The sequence below is a fragment of the Lissotriton helveticus genome, chromosome 9 (assembly GCF_964261635.1).
Source record: "Lissotriton helveticus chromosome 9, aLisHel1.1, whole genome shotgun sequence".
Lineage (NCBI taxonomy): Eukaryota > Metazoa > Chordata > Amphibia > Caudata > Salamandridae > Lissotriton > Lissotriton helveticus.
In genome coordinates, this window is record NC_136070.1 from 998,964,993 (window position 1) to 998,983,939 (window position 18,947).

The 18,947-nt window shown below is 43.1% G+C and overlaps 1 protein-coding gene across 3 annotated transcripts in view; it reads right to left on the reverse strand.

Moving 5' to 3' along the window:
- LOC144782133 (F-box only protein 27-like) overlaps positions 1 to 18,947 on the reverse strand; it is a 572,295-nt gene that overhangs the window by 46,242 nt on the left and 507,106 nt on the right. For all 3 annotated transcript variants that reach the window (XM_078661310.1, XM_078661309.1, XM_078661311.1), the window contains one exon: positions 2,807 to 2,902. In XM_078661310.1, coding sequence (XP_078517436.1) covers positions 2,807 to 2,902 — 96 coding nt within the window. The remainder of the gene's footprint in view (positions 1 to 2,806; positions 2,903 to 18,947) is intronic.

An 18,947-nucleotide genomic window follows, 5' to 3' on the forward strand; every position in this document is an offset into this window, starting at 1 on the left:
ACTTGCTGTATGCCTAGTTTTGCCTTGCCATGAAGGCAAATCTTCTCTCGCTCCCTCAGGGTGCGATGTGAAAATGCCCTGCACTGTTGGCACTGCTCTGGAACATGTGTCGATGGAAGGCGGGGTATACAGATGTTGTGAGAGTCTGACTTGGCCTTCTTCCTCCCACAAGCAGGGCACTTATCAAACAGAGATGGCATAATAAATGACAAAATGCCTCAAAATTGTCAGAAAAGGCTTTAACAGTGAGAGGATGATGAGAGACGTCAATGAAAGAATACAAAAATCCACATGTGAATTTTGAAGGAAAAAACGCTTAAAAGGCAGAGCTCAATGCTCCAGAATCCTGTCAACAGGTACAAGAAAAAGAGAACTGAGGCAACTGCCACCTGCTGAGCATGATGGGATACTGGTTGTCTTTGGGTCCTTAAAGGCAAAGTCACTATTTTAAACTCACAGAATAGCAGCCTATGGGGTTACACAGTTCTACTATCCATCTCTTATTTTACAGAAAGGGTTTTGTGAAAGAGATTTGAGCTGAATTGTAAAATATGTTCCTCAAATTGCACATTTAATTGGGACTTTAACCCTTTTCTAAGTACAACTTGAAGACCTTCCTCCACTGTAGCCTGTTTTCTAGGATGTATAGTAAGTTCTTTCTTATGTGTTCTGCAGGCCTTCCAGAAGAAAGGGGAACATCTGCACCTGCACTTAAGAAGATATTCTATGAATAAGTGCTCCGGGATTCCCGCACGTGGGCGGAACTATTCATATGCTTATGACTTTAATGGAGAAGTCCCAAGACATAAAAGTCAGTTATCTGGCAAGGACACTAAGAGACCTCCAGTATAAATATGACTGCTAGGTTAAGCACGGCCAGAAAAATAAGAGCTCAGTTCAGACCTTGAATGTTCTCAGTGAACTATGTCCACTGCCCCAGATCCTTGAATACAGGTTCCTGGGCAGTGTCATTCAGTGTACACTAAGATATTGTGAAATGGTCTACGCTACCCTGAACCTGGGTGGAATTTCTATTCAATATAACTTGTGTTATTGGCTACATCGCTGAATGAAAAATGTAAGCCTAATTCTCATGCACCTGGCAGACATATTAAAACTAATATACCATGTGTAGCATCTCTATCCTATTGACTGTTTACTGCAATCAAAACCCTTAGAACAAAAAATTCACATAGACTGCAGAGGACACACAAACCCTTTCCAGAAGGATAACACAGAAGAGACTGCACAATGCAATTTGTGGCATAGCGTCTTAATGGGCAAATGCTACGACTCTGCTTAGAGTTGCAAGTCTACCTAGAATTTGCTTGGAGCGTCTGGATTTTAGTGTTGTTCTTTACTTTATTGGCACAATTTTTCCTACTTGCAAATACTTCTCTTGGTTGGAAAAGAACTATTGACTGGAAATATGAGAGTGCTTATACTTATATCAAAGTATCTGAGTTTCCGCCAACTAACTCCTGGAGTAAGACTTCATCTTCAGTCATTGCTACCCATTGGACAGTCACATGTACAATCGAAGGAACATAGTTATCCGTTGGAGTCCAACAGTTCTTGACACCATTGGACAGCAGTGCTAAACGAGGGCACTCATCATGGATATTGCAACGGCATTCAGAGTAAGCACCTTAGGCCAATGATCAGTGAAGTCAATGAATTATTGGTAACTATGTGTGGGATGGTTGCAAGAGGGGCAAGGTCTTTGTATGGACGCCACGTCCTCCTCCTCCGAACTTAAATTTACCAAATGCAATTGTGCTGAGGTGGCTCAGAAAAACTGTTTGTTCTGCATACTTTAAAAGTTTACTTTGACACCACTGTTCAGTTTTACATAATTTTAGCATCTCATTCAATTTTAAAGTCCCCTTTTATTCCATTCGATTGCACTGAAGACCATGTGGTAAATGAACAATGAATAAAAACATTTAATTACCATAACGTAGAGAATACAGCTGGGAGAGAGAGAGGAAATGGAGTCTATAGGTATGAACAGAGTAGCAGTTGGACAAGGAAAGGGCAGCAATAGGTGTGCATGCAGAAAACAAGATGCACAGTTAGGGGGAAACCAGAAAACAAGAGGTAATACCTACTTACAAACAAGGGGAGCAACTGCATGAAGCACCCTACTTACAAACAAGGGGAGCAACTGCATGACGCAGAGTGGCAAATAGGGTAGGCAAGTCCCATATTACAGGGGCAGAAGTCTAACTGGAGGGTAAAAATTGGGGTGTGCAAAACTATTTCTATGAGCTTCACATCATTTTCACAAAGTTACACATATACCACTAAATTTCACCAGCATCACAAGTAACATTTCTCTATCAAACGAGATACTAGCAGGAGATTAGTTTGAGAAGAACATTTCTTATTTGAGGAGAAATGTTTCTCTAAGAGACATTTTATATTCAAACCAGGTTAATATGTGCACAAATCATGTGAGATTTTTCGTTAACTCAAATGGTGAAACTTTTACACTTTTGCCTAAAAAGAATGTTTGTGAAATGCACCACTATACGTAAGCATAGTAACAATTTAACACGTCTACTTAAAGGACAAGAGGTAGGCAGGCCTGAAGTGAGAGTATAAGAATATTAATTTTAATAGATTACGAAGCAAGCGGAGACAGCATAATCAACAGGTATCTCAAGTACAGATGCCAGGCCTGAAGGGAGGGAAGAGCAACAGCTGGACGAGAAGAAGTCTCTAATATTCAGTTTAATTATTGTATATGAAAACATGGCAAGTAAATCAAATGTAAGGAAGATGAGGGCTGCAAGAGACTCACCAATCAGAGATGCATATTTCCGGCTTGTGATTATCCAGAAGCTCCTTCCACAATCCTTCTTGCAGCAGGTCAATGATTTGCCACTTCTCACACCAGCTTTAAGAGAAGCACAGGATTTAACTTTAGAGCCTGTATCATCTCATCCTTCTTAATCACTCTCACAACACACTCAATAACCTTAAACACAACCACCGCAGCCTGACTAAACAACCACCTCCTGCTAGAGTGAGATTTGCAATACAGTCTAATTAAAACAGATGAAAATGGCAATATTCTTTCTTATTAATATATATTAGAAATGTGCCAAACAAGATGACTCGGACGTAAAATAACATCACATCAACATTCCTTGTGTTCCAATCTAAAAATATGAAACTCCAGAAATAAAAAACATAACAAAAGGATCAGTTAATAGGTTCCTCTTTAAGACTTTTTAGGCACTGTCTTCACTCCTTCCATTACCTAGTAATGACAGCAGTATGGCATTCCTAAGCCTCCTATAGGAACACTAGTTCAACACGTACTGTAGTGACAGTAGAATCATTTCTACACTACATCCCTCTTTTACAGTGGTAAGCCACGATTTAAAGAGCCTCTGAAATATGCGGCAGAATAAGAACTGTATCATTGTTTCCTGGGCGATATTAACAGAACAGTGGCGGAGCAAAGCAATAAGCTTAGATGATATATAGACTTTTACCATTTGGGATTGCAGATTCTAGATTGAGTAATCCTTGCCCCTGCTTGTTTGTTTGCTTTTATAAAAGCTCTCCCACACCTACCCCGACCCGTCGTAACCCAGCTCCCATCTACAGCGAATAGGCCCAAAAGGAAACACAATCCACTCCACCCCATACCCCCACCTCCCCCGTCACCTCACACTACAGTACACCGGCTAACCATGCTCCACAACTCCCTTAGGAAAACACAATTCCACTCCCTATTTGGACCCTCCCATCGCAACATCAGGAACAAGCTACGCCGACAGTGGCCCCTAACCTCACTAGTTCCTGCATAGATCTCAGAAACTCAAATTCTTTTCATGACCCAATTCACCCCCCTCCCAGGTTTACAAAAGGGGACAACTTGCCCTACCCAATGAGCAAGAAACAGCACTCCACAAACCCGACCTACACCACACAAAGCGAATCCCCCCAGGTTGCCCCCACCCCCTCCCAGGACTCCGTGGCTCATCGACTCGCGTCACTAGAAAACCAGATAGACTTGATCTCCCGGGGCCTGTCCGAAATCCTCTCCAACCTTGATAAGGCACGCAGACCACACCAATCTCCCCCCTGGGCTCCCCCACCTCCAACTCCAACAGCCACAAGAGCCCCTCCTGGCCCTCAGAAACCCTCGAAACTCTGCTTCAGAGATTCCCAAGACTGGACACGGAACCCTGGCCACAAATAGCCTCTAAAATCGCAATCCTTCCAACTAGGGCTCAGAGACACTCAAATACTGATACCAAACCCCCACCTCAAGACCCACTAAAACAGAAGCATCCATGTCTGACATTGAAGCAGCCGCTTTAGCCTGCTCTTGTGACACCCCCCCCTTTGACTCCCCTAAATCCAAAATCCAAGTGATCACGGGTCTCCAAAAAGACCTTCCCTGCACAAAACCCCCGAGACCACCTGTCCTCACCACCCTACCTAGGGCGCCCAAAGAAACGATTCCCAGCAACAAAGAGCTTTTCAACAATTGCTTGCTCATCAACTGCAGGTCGTCTTCTTTGCATGAAACGGAACTAGAAGAGGCCATCCTCTCACATGACATTGACATTGCGTTCATCACGGAGACCTGGCTCAATGAGCTAGCCTCACCATGCTTAGACATGCTTGTACCCCCTGGTTTTTCCATCATAAACAAAGACAGACAAGACCAAAGAGGGGGAGGGGTAGCTATCATCCATAAAGACAACATGGTCATCACGGAAATAGATTCATACAAATACAACACATTTGAATGTCTCTCAACCAACATTAAGACCAAAGATAATGGAACTTTACTCTGTCATCTTCTCTATCATCCTCCAGGTAACACCTCCGCATTCGGGGAACACTTATCTGACCGGATAGCTCATGGTGCACTCGGAGATGCCAATAATCTAATTCTTGGCAACCTTAACCTGCGGTGGAATGAGACTAAAAACCAGCTAATCCAATCGCTATCCAGTCTCCTAGGTGATAACAATTTAATCGAGTAGTGCACAAAGGAGACGCACTACAAAGGAGCCACCTTGGATGCCATCATCGCTCAAAGAAACACAATCACAATCAATCACGACTGGTCAGATTACCACTTGATCTTATTTCATATCAATCAACTAACTCTCTTTCAAACACCTATGCAGGACCCCCCCAAACGGTTGAGAAACTTCTCCCAGGTTCCCGTGGGAATCCTTGAAGAACGGATAAGCTCACTTGTTCCTGACACCAACGACCACCTCTCCACAAATGAACTCACTGAGTGCTATAACGCAAAGCTAATGTCCATGCTCGACCAACTAGCTCCCCTAAAGCTGAAAAAGAGGCGAGCCACTCCATCCAGATCTTGGTTCAACTCCGACCTCAACTCTGAAAGGAGAGAACTAAGAGCCAAACAAAGAAAGTGGAGAAATAACCCTACCTCCATCTTCTGCGATCAATTCAAATCAGCCCGTAGGAAGTACAACAATCACATCGAAAACAACAAATCCAGCTTTTTCCGTTCGGCGCTGGACAGTGCCAAAAACAGACCCAAGGAGCTCTGTAGCATCATTAGACAACAAACATCCAAGCCTGCGTCCTCCTCTATACAGGCTTCCAAAGAATTATGCACCAACTTTTCCAACTTCTTCAATGATAAGATCACGAAAACCGAACTTTCACTGGACATCAACAACACGCACCCCACGAAGAGCATCATGGCTGGATCGATTGATATCTCTCCTGGTTCCTCCTTAAATTCCTGGCTAAGTTTCCGCCCCATTCAGGAAACTGAGATAGTCAGGCTGATCTCCACCTCCAAACCCTCAGCGCATATCCTAGACCTCATTCCTCCTCTACTGACCAAAAAACTGAAACACGCCTTAGCTCCTCTCTGGAACACAATCATAAACAGCTCCCTGAAAAACTGAGTCGTTCCAGACTGCCTGAAAATGGGTCAAGTCACACCCCTGTTGAAAAAACCCGGCCTAGATGTTATGGATATGAACAACTTTAGACCTGTTTAGAATCTCCCCCTTCTTTCTAAAACCCTAGAAAGATGCGTATTATATCAACTAACCCAACACCTGGACAACATCAACCTCCTGGACCCCCACCAGTCTAGCTTCAGAAAAGGATCCTCAACATCATCGACGATATTCAAGGATTACTAGACTCTGACCAATGTTGCCTCCGCATTCTCCTTGACCTCTCGGCAGCATTTGACACTGTAGACCACAAACTCCTCATAAGAGCCCTCCAAGAAAGTGCTGGTCTTGGCAAGGGAGTCCTCAAATGATTCTCCTCCTTTGTACACAATCGCACACAAAAAATAAAAATAAAAAACTTCACTTCCGACCTCCAACAAGTCAATAAAGGCGTCCCTCAAGGCTTGGTGCTATTGTTAAGTAAAGAATGCAGGAATGAAGTACATTCAGATATTTATTCAGGAAATTAGTCCATCAACGGAGCAGCCTTCCCTCAGTCCTTCTCTCCGACCAGCTGCATCAACGAATGCAGATTGTCAGTAGAGAACAACCAAAGGTTAGAATGCCCCATTAAACAATAACAAAAACAGTATGACCAATACATATCTTGTGCTACAACACGAGGTAGCTTATTTCTTAAAGAAACATAACACAACACATCTTCCTCCTAATACAGAATAAAAAAAACATTAATTAGACAGATCATCACAAACAAAATATTTTAACCATACAGGTTTAGTGCGGGCACGCACAGAACGATTAATAATGGTATCTTCATCATCAGAGATGTTGGTATTCAAGGTGACACCAGTATTAACTACAGTATCAGGTGTTACAGTGTCAGATGTTCCTACAATATTAGACGTTCCAGCACAAACACTAGTATCACCCATGCTGCTCTTCATAGAAGAAAAATCAACAATAGGATTTACATCAGTATGAACACTTGAGGTACAACCAACATCTTCTGAACTATCATGAGAATCAGAACATCTTGGTGGGAGCGCTCTTTTGGTATCATTTTTTATAAGGTCATCATCAATGATAAAATGTTGAGAAGCTTTTCTTGATAATCCAGAACTTTAATTTTTTTTATACAAATGTATATCACTTTTAAGTATTGCAATACGTTTTAAATTCCAAACCTTTCCATCACTTAATTGCACTGCATTTCTAAAAAAATGTTGTTACTTTCAATGGTTAAAAAAACTGACTTTCTCCTTTTTTGACTTTCCAAGGTTTCTTTACTTTGACCCAGGAGCCTACACTAATGTCACAAAAATGAACATTATGTTTCAAATCATATGCTTCTTTGCTCTTAAAATGTTTATTTTCAATCCTAGTTCTCAACACATCCAATGGGATGCTAGGTTTTAAATTGTTAGCCATTCTGGATTGCATTTTGTTCGGACTGCTCTCCCTCTCATAACTTCAAACGGTGATGTACCTAAGACATCATGAGGTGAAGTTCTATACATCCAGACTGTCTTGAACAACTGCAATTCCCAATCCCAATTATTACTGATGGCAGATTGTATGGCATTCTTTATAACTCTATTGAAAAGCTCAATCATGCCATTGCCACTCGGATTGTAAAGAGATGTAGTACAGTGTCTTATTCCAACTTTGTCAAAATAATCATTAGCAATTTTTGAAGTGAACAGAACACCATTGTCACTTATTAGCAGGGCTGGTAATCCTTCACCTACAAATACGCAATCCAAAAATGTAATTACCACTTCAGAGCTAACTTTCTCAACAATTTTTAAAACTGGCCACCTAGAGAAAAGATCAATCACAGCTAAAACATATTTGTTTTGAGAACCAATGGGCCCCATTATATCAATTGCCACCGTATGCCAAGGAGATTTAGGGATAATTGGTTCAGCCATTGGTGGTATTAAAGTCACAAGAGTTTTATCTGAATTAGCACACCATACGCAATTCCTAATAATTCTTTCAATAAATATATCCATTCCTGGCCACCAATATCATTGTTTTATTTTTTGCTTAGTCTTAACTATTCCACCGTGACCTTCATGACACATTTTAACAATGACTTCTCGAAGGTTGGTGGGAGGAATGACTATCATTTCGCATGATATTACCATTTAATGTAGAAAGTTCATTGCGAACTTCCCAAACATGCTTAAATTCATCCGGCAAATTGCATTCAGAAGGCCATCCTTTTGTGATGAAAAAAGATAAATCCTTCAAGACAGTGTCTTTTTTTCAAGACTTTTCCCACTCACTTTTATCAATTCTGGGTAACCCTTGATCATGTACTAAACCTACGTGAATGTTCTCCCATTCATGATCAGAACTGTCAGACAAATTAATTGGCATGCGTGAAAGAAAAACAGCTACAACATTTTCCTTTCCTGGTACATAGACTATTTTATAAATATAATCCTGTAACCTCAAGGACATTCTTGCAATCCAGGGGGAAGCATTAAATAAACCTTCCGTAGTCAATAGTCTCACCAAAGGTTTATGATCAGTCCTGAGAGTACATGGTTTTCCCCAAACGTATGCTCTAAAATGCTCAAGAGACCAAATACAAGCTAATGATTCTTTCTCTATAACTGAGAATCTTTCTTCAGTAGGGTGACAAAGAACGAGAAGCATAAGCAATAATAGATTATTTCCCATCCTGATCAATTTGGGAAAACACACCTCCTAACCCTTTAAGTGCTAGCGTCAACACTTATGACATTGTCAAAGTCCGGGTCAAATGCACTCAAAGCATGTGCTTTAGCAATTTCACTCTTAATATTTTCAAACTCTTCATTCTACAGACCACAAAAACTTGGACTGGTTTTTCAGTAATTGTCGAATGTTAAAAATTTTGCTCGAAAAATTCCTCACAAATTTCGAAGTCATGAGCAATGCCAATAGCTCTACCTTTAATAATGCCGAGACCATTGCATTGTAAATGCTTGTTTGTCAATGATGTTAAGTAAAAGTAACTCTTTTGAATCAAGGGTACTGTTATTAGTGATATCATCATCTAGAATAGTGTGAAAAGAGAGTTTTATAACCAAATTATCATCTTCATCTGAGCTAGTTTCATTTTCATCATCCACACATTTCACTTTTACAGATTTCTGCCTATGACACACTTTTGCATAATGTCCCACAATATTACAATTTGAACATTTTTGTTTTAAGGCAGGACAAAGTTTGTTAGATGCTAAGTGCGAACTACTCCCACAACAAAAGCATTTTAGGTTTTCATATTTCTTTGATGAATCATGCTTTGAAGATTTGATGTTGGTTTTCTTATTCCTGTCAACAGTCTTGTCCTTAATTTTGCTGCCAGTGGTTTAATTTTTTACATCATTTTTTAAAGCTTTTGCACTGCGACTGGAGAGTTCCGCTTTCCTTACTAGTGCTAAAATGTCTTTTAAATCAGAATCACTGTTAATCCATAAACGGTCCTGAATAGGTGAATCGCTGGCATGCATAACAACTTGATCCCTTATGAATTGATCTTCTAAGTGATCAAATTTGCAATCTTCAGCGATAAGTCTCAGAGCTGAAACGTACTCATTAATAGTTTCATTAGTTTCCTGCTTTCTATGAAAGAATTTATACCTTGTGATTCCAATACACACTTTAGGTGCAAAGTGGTTATCAAAATCCTTTAAAATAGCCAAAAACTCATCAACAGATCCACTAACGGGGGAGGAGCTTCACGCGCAACCAAGATGGCCGCGTGAGCACAGGGCTCCCGAGACCCTCGCAACCTCCCGCATATATCCTGTAGTTTATCCTGACTTTCATTTATGTCCCCGTGAAGACGAACCGCTGGTGAGGCGAATACTGCAACCAGAATCCTGATCGGACCCCGGGAGCCGGAGTTATGACGATTTGAAGATCGCGGCCTGCGCCTCCGTGATGCCCGGCTGTGGAGTTGGCATGGTGCCCGAGTGGTAGTTGAACAACATCGGCCGGAGGCGGCAGAGACGACCGGTCCGGCTCACTTTCATTTTCATTTTTTGTCTGCTGGAAAGATCAAATACGGTGGATTCCGCACTGCTGCTCGAGGGACCTCAGATATCTCAGTCTTCCTACCAAGGTCGACCGTTGCCGGGCATGGCCTTCCACTGAGCCTTTTGATTGCGCTTTTATCCCCGCCCCAGTTTGGAACCATTTTCACTGTCCTCACGATGGCGGGGAAGCCGGAGGGGGACAAGCAGAGATCGAAGGCTACTCGGCGGGGCAGCTATACCCACACCAACATCATGGACCCGCTATGCCCAGGCTAAGGTGTCGCCCAGTGGACCGGGTAGGTCGCTGGAGGGAATGAAAGATCCACTGATCTCAGCGACGGAGCCTACCCTGCAAGACATCATGGCTGCCATTGACGGGATCAGATCGTCCCTCGGGGGACAAATGGAGACTCTTGCCCATAAACTTGACACCGTGGCGATTGATGTGAATTTGATCCGTACGGACCTAGCGAAAACCAACGAAAAGGTTAAATCGCTGGATATCAAGACTTCTAGACTGACGGACGACGTAGTTGAGATACAGACGGAGGTTCGCAACCTAAGGACTTCCAATGACCTCCTTGCACGTCGGCTGGAGGATTTTGAAGGAAGGTCTAGGCGGAATAACGTCTGTATTATAGGAGTTCCGGAGAAGGCGGAGGATTCAGCAACTGATCTTTTTGTGGAGAACCTGATCATGAATCACCTTGCACCCAAGGGACTGAGCAATTTTTTCACTGTGGAACGAGCTCACAGAGTTCCGGGTGGACTACCCAAAACGGGTGCCCCGCCGCGGCCTATAATAGCACGAATTTTTAACTTCTGCGACAGAGACGCTATCCTGCAGGCTTCGCGTGCAGGCGGTCCCATATAGTTTGAGAACACCACCATCAGTTTTTATCCAGACTTTACCCAAGCTGTGCAGAAACAGAGACTTGGTTTTCTTGGGGTTAAAAGGAGACTCCGTGAGATGGGCCTCAAATACGCCATGCTCTTTCCGGCCAAGCTGCGTATCGAACATGCAGAGTGGACTTATTTTTTCGACAGACCAGACGTAGTGTCCGACTGGCTTGATACTCTTCTGGCCCACCATCCGCAGGACGGGCGGAGTGGTGGCGCGGAGGGCGAATCGATGGACCAGGAATAAGCCTTCTCATTGACTGGTTCCTGGGGTATTCTGGAAGCTTCGAACTGTGGTGCACTAATTGTGTAATATGATTTTATGAGACATTTCGGGGGGTTGCGGGGCTATTGGGGGGTCGTTTTCCTCCTCTGCTTGACTATCTGTAGATTAGTTTAGATGTGGGGGCGACAGGCACACTGCAAGTTGGGGTGGCTTTCTAGTCTTATGCAGGGGTGCAGGGTGGGGGGTGTTGTAACGGGCTGTTTGGTGGGGAGGAGGGGGGTTGTGTTGTTTTTTCAGTTTTGTTTTCTGCAAGGCACGGTATTGCGAGACTTTCTGATCGGAGCGCTGGGTTCCTCTTGGGGTTGGATTTTCTTTCTTGTGTGGGATGGGGGTAGGGGGTTGAGACTTCTGAGATGGAATGTGAATGGGTTGGGGGACAGGATAAAGCGTGGGGTGGTACTACAACAGTTAAAATGTTATTCCCCAGATGTGGTCCTACTACAGGAGACTCACTTGATAGGAAATACATGCTATGCTATGAATAGGAAGGGATATCGTTTGGCCGCTCATGCAGGGTTTTCCTCAGGTTCCCGAGGGGTGGGTATTCTCATTAAAAACTCTCTCCCGTTGGAGGTAGATGCAACGGTTCTCGATGATAGAGGGCGCTATGTCGCAGATCTGGGGCGGGCTCTCCTGGCTCTCCCCGAGGGGTCATTGATATTGGGTGGTGATTTTAATGCTGTTGTGTCTGGTATTTTTGATAGACATCCACCTAGAGACCTTAAGGGGGCGCAGAACTGGCTTTGTGGTCTCATCGATACCTTAGGCCTTGTGGACTGTTGGAGACTGTTGCATCCCACACAGCGGCAATACACGTTCCACTCCGGTGCCCATGGTAGCCTTTCGAGGATTGATTACGTCCTGGTGCCTGCCGCACAGGCGACTTCTGTCGCTGAGGTTAAACATATGGCCCGAGGAATTTCTGATCACTCTCCTCTGTGGCTTAGAATTGAATTGTCTTCGGGGACCGAGGGGCGGGTGGCCCCGATCAACCCTTGGTATCTCCGTAATCCTAAAACTCGTAACAATTTGATAAAGTCACTTGATCTATATTTTTCAGAAAATGAGGGCTCTGTCTCGTCCGCAGTGTCGCTTTGGGAGGCCTTTAAAACAGTTCTCAGGGGTCAAGCCCTGTCTTTGATTGCTGGCGTTAAAAAACTGAACAATGAGGCGGTTGTGAATGTTGAAACTGAAATAGCGGACCTTGAGTTAGACCTAGAACAGGAGGTAACCCGTGCGAAGACACATATGTTAAGGTTGAAACAGTTGGAATATAGGGCTCTAGTTACGAATGCTGCTAAGGCCATGAGTCGAGAGCAACAGGGTTGTTTATATGACGTGGGAGATAAAGCTGGTAAATTGATAGCATGGTTAGACAAGAAGGACAGGGCTAGTCGGGTTGTGCCTGAGATTGAGAGGGTGAGTGGTGTGCGGGTCTCAGACCCGGTTGAGATTGTTGAGTACTTTGCTGATCACTTTCGTACGATATACTCCCCCGTGTCGGATAGGCCGGAGGAAGATTCTCATTTGTTGCTGCGTGACATTGCATTGCCGAGTCTCTCGGATGTTGATAGAGAGCGAATGGACAGCGCGCTAACCGCCGATGAGGTTGCCATTATTTGTCTGCCATCGCGCTAGACACCAACAGCAGATTGCGGCTGATAACACAGAGCATACCACGGCTTGATTCAAGCTGTGTCTCCCAAAGTGAACCACCCCACAAGGGACGCCAGCGGACCAGCGCCTAGCCACCTTGTAATTCCTGTTACCCTGATCGAGAGGATTATACCAATCCCCTGAGCGGGTCCGAGTACTCTGTCCAGACGTGACTCTCCGCGTCTGTTACCAATTAATCGCTATCCTTGTGTCCTTCCCAGGGGCGCAAATTACTAAAACCAGGCAAATGTAATACACCAGTCCTGATGATGATCCCCTTAATTGTTGAGCATGGGATCAAAACGTCGGCTTTTCTAGATAGTGCCACAAAAAGCCATTGTGATTAATTGTTGTGGCTTCTATCTTTGGATCAAACTTGCTGTATTCTTTATTCCTTGATTGCAAGTTGCCATTGCTCCCAGTCTTTGACTGTATCTGTTGTTTGTCTCAAATTGTTTAAATTCTTACTCCTTTCCCCCACACTCCCTCCTTGCAGGGTACAGGATTGTGCACTACTGTATTTTTTCTATTTCATTGTGTGAACTATTGTTGCTACATTTTTTGAATTAAACTCAATGTCCGGCTGGGCATTGGAATGATATAGCTACCCATTTTGGTCTATACTCCATTTCTTTTTTGAGATCTTACTGTTTGCTTAGGACCATTGTCTGTTTAAACTGAAATCACATAACGCGTCAGCAGGTCACACACAACAACGTTCAATTACTTGGAAATTCTACGGGAGGCTTCGTGCTCGAGAAGACTTTTAAAAGATGCAGGTTAGGTAATCTTTCTTTAAGTTTCAGAAAATTGGTATTATTTCCAAGAAATTCATACCACTCAGAGTAGCCGAGAAAAGGTGTACAAGAATCACGAAGTATTGAAGAATAAATTCCGATTTGAAAGTAATAAAGAAATTAATCGAAAATGTCCACATCTTCCGAAATTTATTTCCGTGGGTTCTCTGTGTTGATGAAGATATCGTCGCCAAAGTTGTTAAGTAAAGAATGCAGGAATGAATAAATTCAGATATTTATTCAGGAAATTAGTCCATCAACGGAGCAGCCTTCCCTCAGTCCTTCTCTCCGACCAGCTGCAACAACGAATGCAGATTGTCTGGTGAGAACAACCGAAGGTTAGAATGCCCCATTAAACAATAACAAAAACAGTATGACCAATACATATCTTGTGCTACAACACGAGGTAGCTTATTTCTTAAAGAAACATAACACAACAGCTATCACTGCAACTCTTTAACATCTACATGGTACCGCTCTCCAAACTACTTAGGAAACGCAACATCCGCTTCCAGCTTTACGCTGATGATACCCAGATCTATCTGGAAACTACCTCTCTCAAAGACATTCAAAGTCTCAATGATGTACTGAGAGATATCCAACACTGGCTGACATGCAACCACCTTAAACTAAATCCCGACAAGATGGAGACACTCCTCATCTCGAATAAGGAAGATAACCCCCAAATTGCAGAATGGTTAAAAGCCATCGATGCGCTCAACGGGAATCTCACTCTAGCAGACTCTGTCAAATCTCTAGGCATCACTCTAGACCCAAAACTGAACATGACGGGACACATTAAGAATTCGGCCAAAAGTGATTTCCTTAACCTATGACTACTGAACAAAATAAAACCCTTCATTCCGCCCAGTGATCTCAAACAGGCCACCCAATCTATGGTACTGTCACGACTGGACTACGGGAACGCAGTCCTCTCTGGAGTACCTAAAGTGCATTTGGCTCCCATCACGACAAAGCTGCATGCGGCTGCCAGAATGATCATCGGTATCAAGAAATTCGAGCATATCTCACCTACACTCAGGGAACTTAAGTGGCTTCCTGTCGAAATGCGGATTAGCTTCAAAACAGCCTGCCTCACCCTTTAAGCCCTTCACACCGGCAAGCCCGAATACCTGGCAAAAAAAATCAAAAAAGCCGGCCAGACCAGGAACCTGAGAAGTTCAAACTCCCTACTACTCATCCCACCAAAAACTAGAAGAAAAAAAAACTGTGGATCGATCCTTCACCGGAAGCGCACCAAAAATCTGGAACTCGATTCCCCCTCACATCATAACCATTTCCTCCTTTGTTGAATTCAAAAGCCAACTCAGAACCCTGTTCCTCAACCGCTCCCTACGGAGTGGATAGCTCAAGGCAGCTAGCGGACATCGAGCTCTGCTCCAGCTCTAAGACTCCAAATAACCCTGAAGGCAAATCTGTCCTGCACTACAATGTGTTGCTCTTCTACTGTGCGTTCTTCTATTAACAGGTCGCCCTTCTTTTTGTATATGGTGACTATCTGCTATGTATCTGGTGATTATCTGCTATGTGTCTGCTGTAAAGTGCTCCGATACCCTAGGGTCAGGCCAGCGATATAGAAAACTTCTTAAATAAATAAATAAAATATCTGCAGCTTGGGTGCTACCAGTGGTTTTATAGATCATTCTGTTGCAAATACTTGATTTAGGAGCATCTTTCCCCTAGCAAGATCTGGATTGCAAACATTACGAGGGGGCGGGGTTAATAACAACCTGGTTTTCAAAAGAGGTAACCTTCATCTCGTTTCTCACAGCAGCCAGTGATGTCTCAGTGGGGCATTGCTGTGGGATGGAGGGTGGAGTCTGACCAATATTGTAACCTTTTCTTTGAAATAAATAGCTTTGTTAGTTTTCTCAAAATCATACAATTCAGCAACATACATGGATATGGCTATGCCTAAGATACAGGACTCTCATGACTAAGGCAATAACTACAACTGAACATTAGGAATCTGACCTCTGCTTGTGGCCGTTTCTCACCAATTCTTGCAATATTCTGCATCAAAGACTCAGCTTCTGCACATTTAAAGTCCAGAATGTTTGAGGCTGATACAAGCTCTAGAAGTGAGGCAGCATTTTTCCCCTAGGTCACGGTCTTTGTTGTTAGGTTTGTTTGACGGTTTTTGGATGAACAGTATTTTCTCAGGTAAGTAGAATCTACTTCAAGGGTAGTTCTTGCCATGCAGGCCTGGGTTATCCTTTAAAAGAAACACTCATATTTCCACTAAGCCAGCAACTGAACATCCTCTAGTGTCCCCAGATGTTACTTGGAGAGCAGTAATCTATAGGTTAAAAATAAAAGGTATTAAACACAACCCTGCCAAATACAAGAGATTACAAAGTCTTGTATTAGCGGCCACCAAGAGAGAAACACAAACTTGCCTAGATGGCACTGGAAAGAGTTCACAATGCCTCCACAATGGGTACATTCACCCCATCCCTCCATCCCCTCCCCCCCATATCTTTCGGAGAGGTCCATGAGGTCAAGTTAAATCAAATTATAAACACAGTGATCTAACAAAGCCAAGTTCAATTGTGATTTCTTCAGTAACATTTATTCAGCAAAGGTCACATACAACATATACTACAGAATTACTTGATTATACCAATATCTTAAACAATTCTAGGCCTCAAAATCATTCAAAAAAGAGCTCTCTCAACAGTCCATTTCCTAAATCTAGCCAGAAGAAAAGCAGTTTGAACTGGGCACAGAGGAGAGTGATCCTTTGGCAGCAAAATGGATCTATTCTATTCCACTTTTTGAAGATGGGACCAATCACAGCCTACCTCAAAGAAAGGTGAGGTTTCCCCAAGGGGACAGTTTGATACACTAGTGAGGCACACTAATCCAGACTTAATGAATGCAGCATGACCGACATTATGTTCAGGTCAGGTGAATTATGGAGGTCCTACTACCGAAGCCCTGCTCCATGTTGGTCAGGGTGAAGGAAGAAAGGGGCAACCAGGCCTCAGAATTATTACTCCAAACACCTTGGCATGTTGAAGCAGCTTCCAAAGAAAATGACCCAAAGAGAGATACCCATCTATAAAGGTCCATGTTTGGTTACTCGTACTTCAGGTCAGAGGCATCACCCATGGCCACTAGCTGGCAAAGCACCTTTCTACCCTTAGGAACAACCATAGCTGTGAACTTGTGCTATGCTTGCTCTTCCATTTCCAGTCTTTTCAAGTCCCTCAACATCTTATTTTGAACACTCAGCAACCCTTGCGGGCTAACTATAAACAAAACTGAAATCATCACTTATTTGCTGTACAGTCTTGGTTATACCACTTCTTAAGCTTTTCAGGTAGACTTACTGTTCCTGAGGATGACAGAATGTTTTCTACCTCTTGGATAAAAGTTCAATATGGTTCAAGAATTATGTTATGTTCCATGACCAGGTAGGCATAAATCAAGGGCATCTTATTGGACAAATGGTATATACAGCACAATGTACACTTTAACTTCAAGGGATGTTGTCCGTGCAATATTATCGCAAATATTCTCGTAAATAGATAGGGTCAAAGGAATGTGATCTGATTCCACCTACTCATTAAGAACAGAGTCACGTTTATTAACTGAAAAATAAATTAATTCAAATGTCATAGGAGCAGTGGAAACTAAGATTTCAGTTATTACATAAGCAGGATTATTCTTAGCACAAGATTACTCATCAGTTTAGCTCCCTCAATCTGGTGGTGTTAGGCAGCTAAACAGTAACTGCCCCAAAAGTTGTCTTTCAATTTATCCTAGCCCTCAGGTTGTCAAGCATCTACATTAAAATTACAATGTACTATCTTCGAGGAGGTTACTCACAGCTCAGGTTCAGCCCTAGATCCTTCAGAAAGGCTCCCATTTCTCATTTCAAACAAGAGACCCCTTGTGTGAGAGAAGGGGTACGGGGAGACAAGGAGCTAGTTCAAAGCGACCCTTCGGGGGACCCGTTGGGGCGTTGCAGATTGTTATGATCTACTGTTGCCTTTCCCCTTTGCCTATGTACCTCTTCCCTACTGCTCAGCCAGAATGAGTGTTGGTGTGCTTGGAGATGTCTGGAATGTTGGATGATTGATGATGTAGTGGAATGCATAGGTGCCTGGTGAGGTTGTGAGTGTCAGTTGGAGTGAGCAGGCTGAGCAGCAGGGAGGCTGCTCCTGGTGGGGCATCACCTGGACTTTACATCTTCCAGTAACGTATTTGAAACTGTCATCTTATCAATAAATCTACATTATACTTAGATACCACCTGGCTACAGAAGATCATTTATTTACAACACTGGAGACAATTTAAAAGTACCTGCGTGTTGCTGAAGGAATCTCAGGGCATTGAATAAGTGTGTCGCCGCTGACACATTTCCCTTGCCTAATATCTCTGAGAGCTTACCATCAGGTCAAGCTTCACAAGTCCTCAAAGCACCTCACCGCCTTTATCACTCCCGAGGGAATCTTCCAGTTCACTCGTCTTCCCTTTGGCTTGATATCGGCGGCGAGTGTGTTTCAACAGTTAGTTACTGAAATTTTTAAGGGGTTAAAGAATGTTGTGTTCTTTCAGGATGATATCTTAATTTTTGGTGATTCGGTGGCCGATCATAATCATGTTCTTAAGAATGTTTTGCATAGGATTTGGGACACTGGACTTACCTTGCGTAGGGAGAAGTGCTCTTTCCTTGTTCAAGACATTGAATATCTAGGTCATGAAATATCGGCTAACGGGGTTAAACCGAAAAGAGATCTCCTTGAGGCAATACGTTCTGCCCCTTGTCCTGCTGATAAGGACCAAGTACGTTCTTTCATGGGATTGATTGAATATTATTCTAAATTTGTAGAAAAATTTTCTGAAAAAACTTTACCTTTGAGAGCTCTGTTAAAAAAAGGTTGTAAGTTTGTTTGGGGGCCTGAACTTGAATTGTGTTTTAACAACATCAAGGATGCTATTTGCAGCGCAAAGGTTCTTGCACCTTTTGATACCAACAAGGTCTCTACTTTGTTGGTTGATGCAAGTGCAAGTGGTCTCGGCGCTGTTCTTTTACAAACACATAAGGATGGGGAGAGGCCTATTGCCTTTGCTTCGCGCACTCTTTCTCAATGTGAACGGAATTACTCAGTCATTGAGAAAGAGGCTTTGGCCGCTGCTTGGGGTGCTCACCATTTTCGCACTTACTTGTGGGGAACGCGGTTTAATCTAAAGACTGATCATAAACCTCTTATCCGAATTTTTTCCCCTGGTGGTGCAGCCTGTAGTTCTCCAAGGTTGGTGAGGTTAGCCTCCAAGCTCCAAGAGTACCATTTCGAGA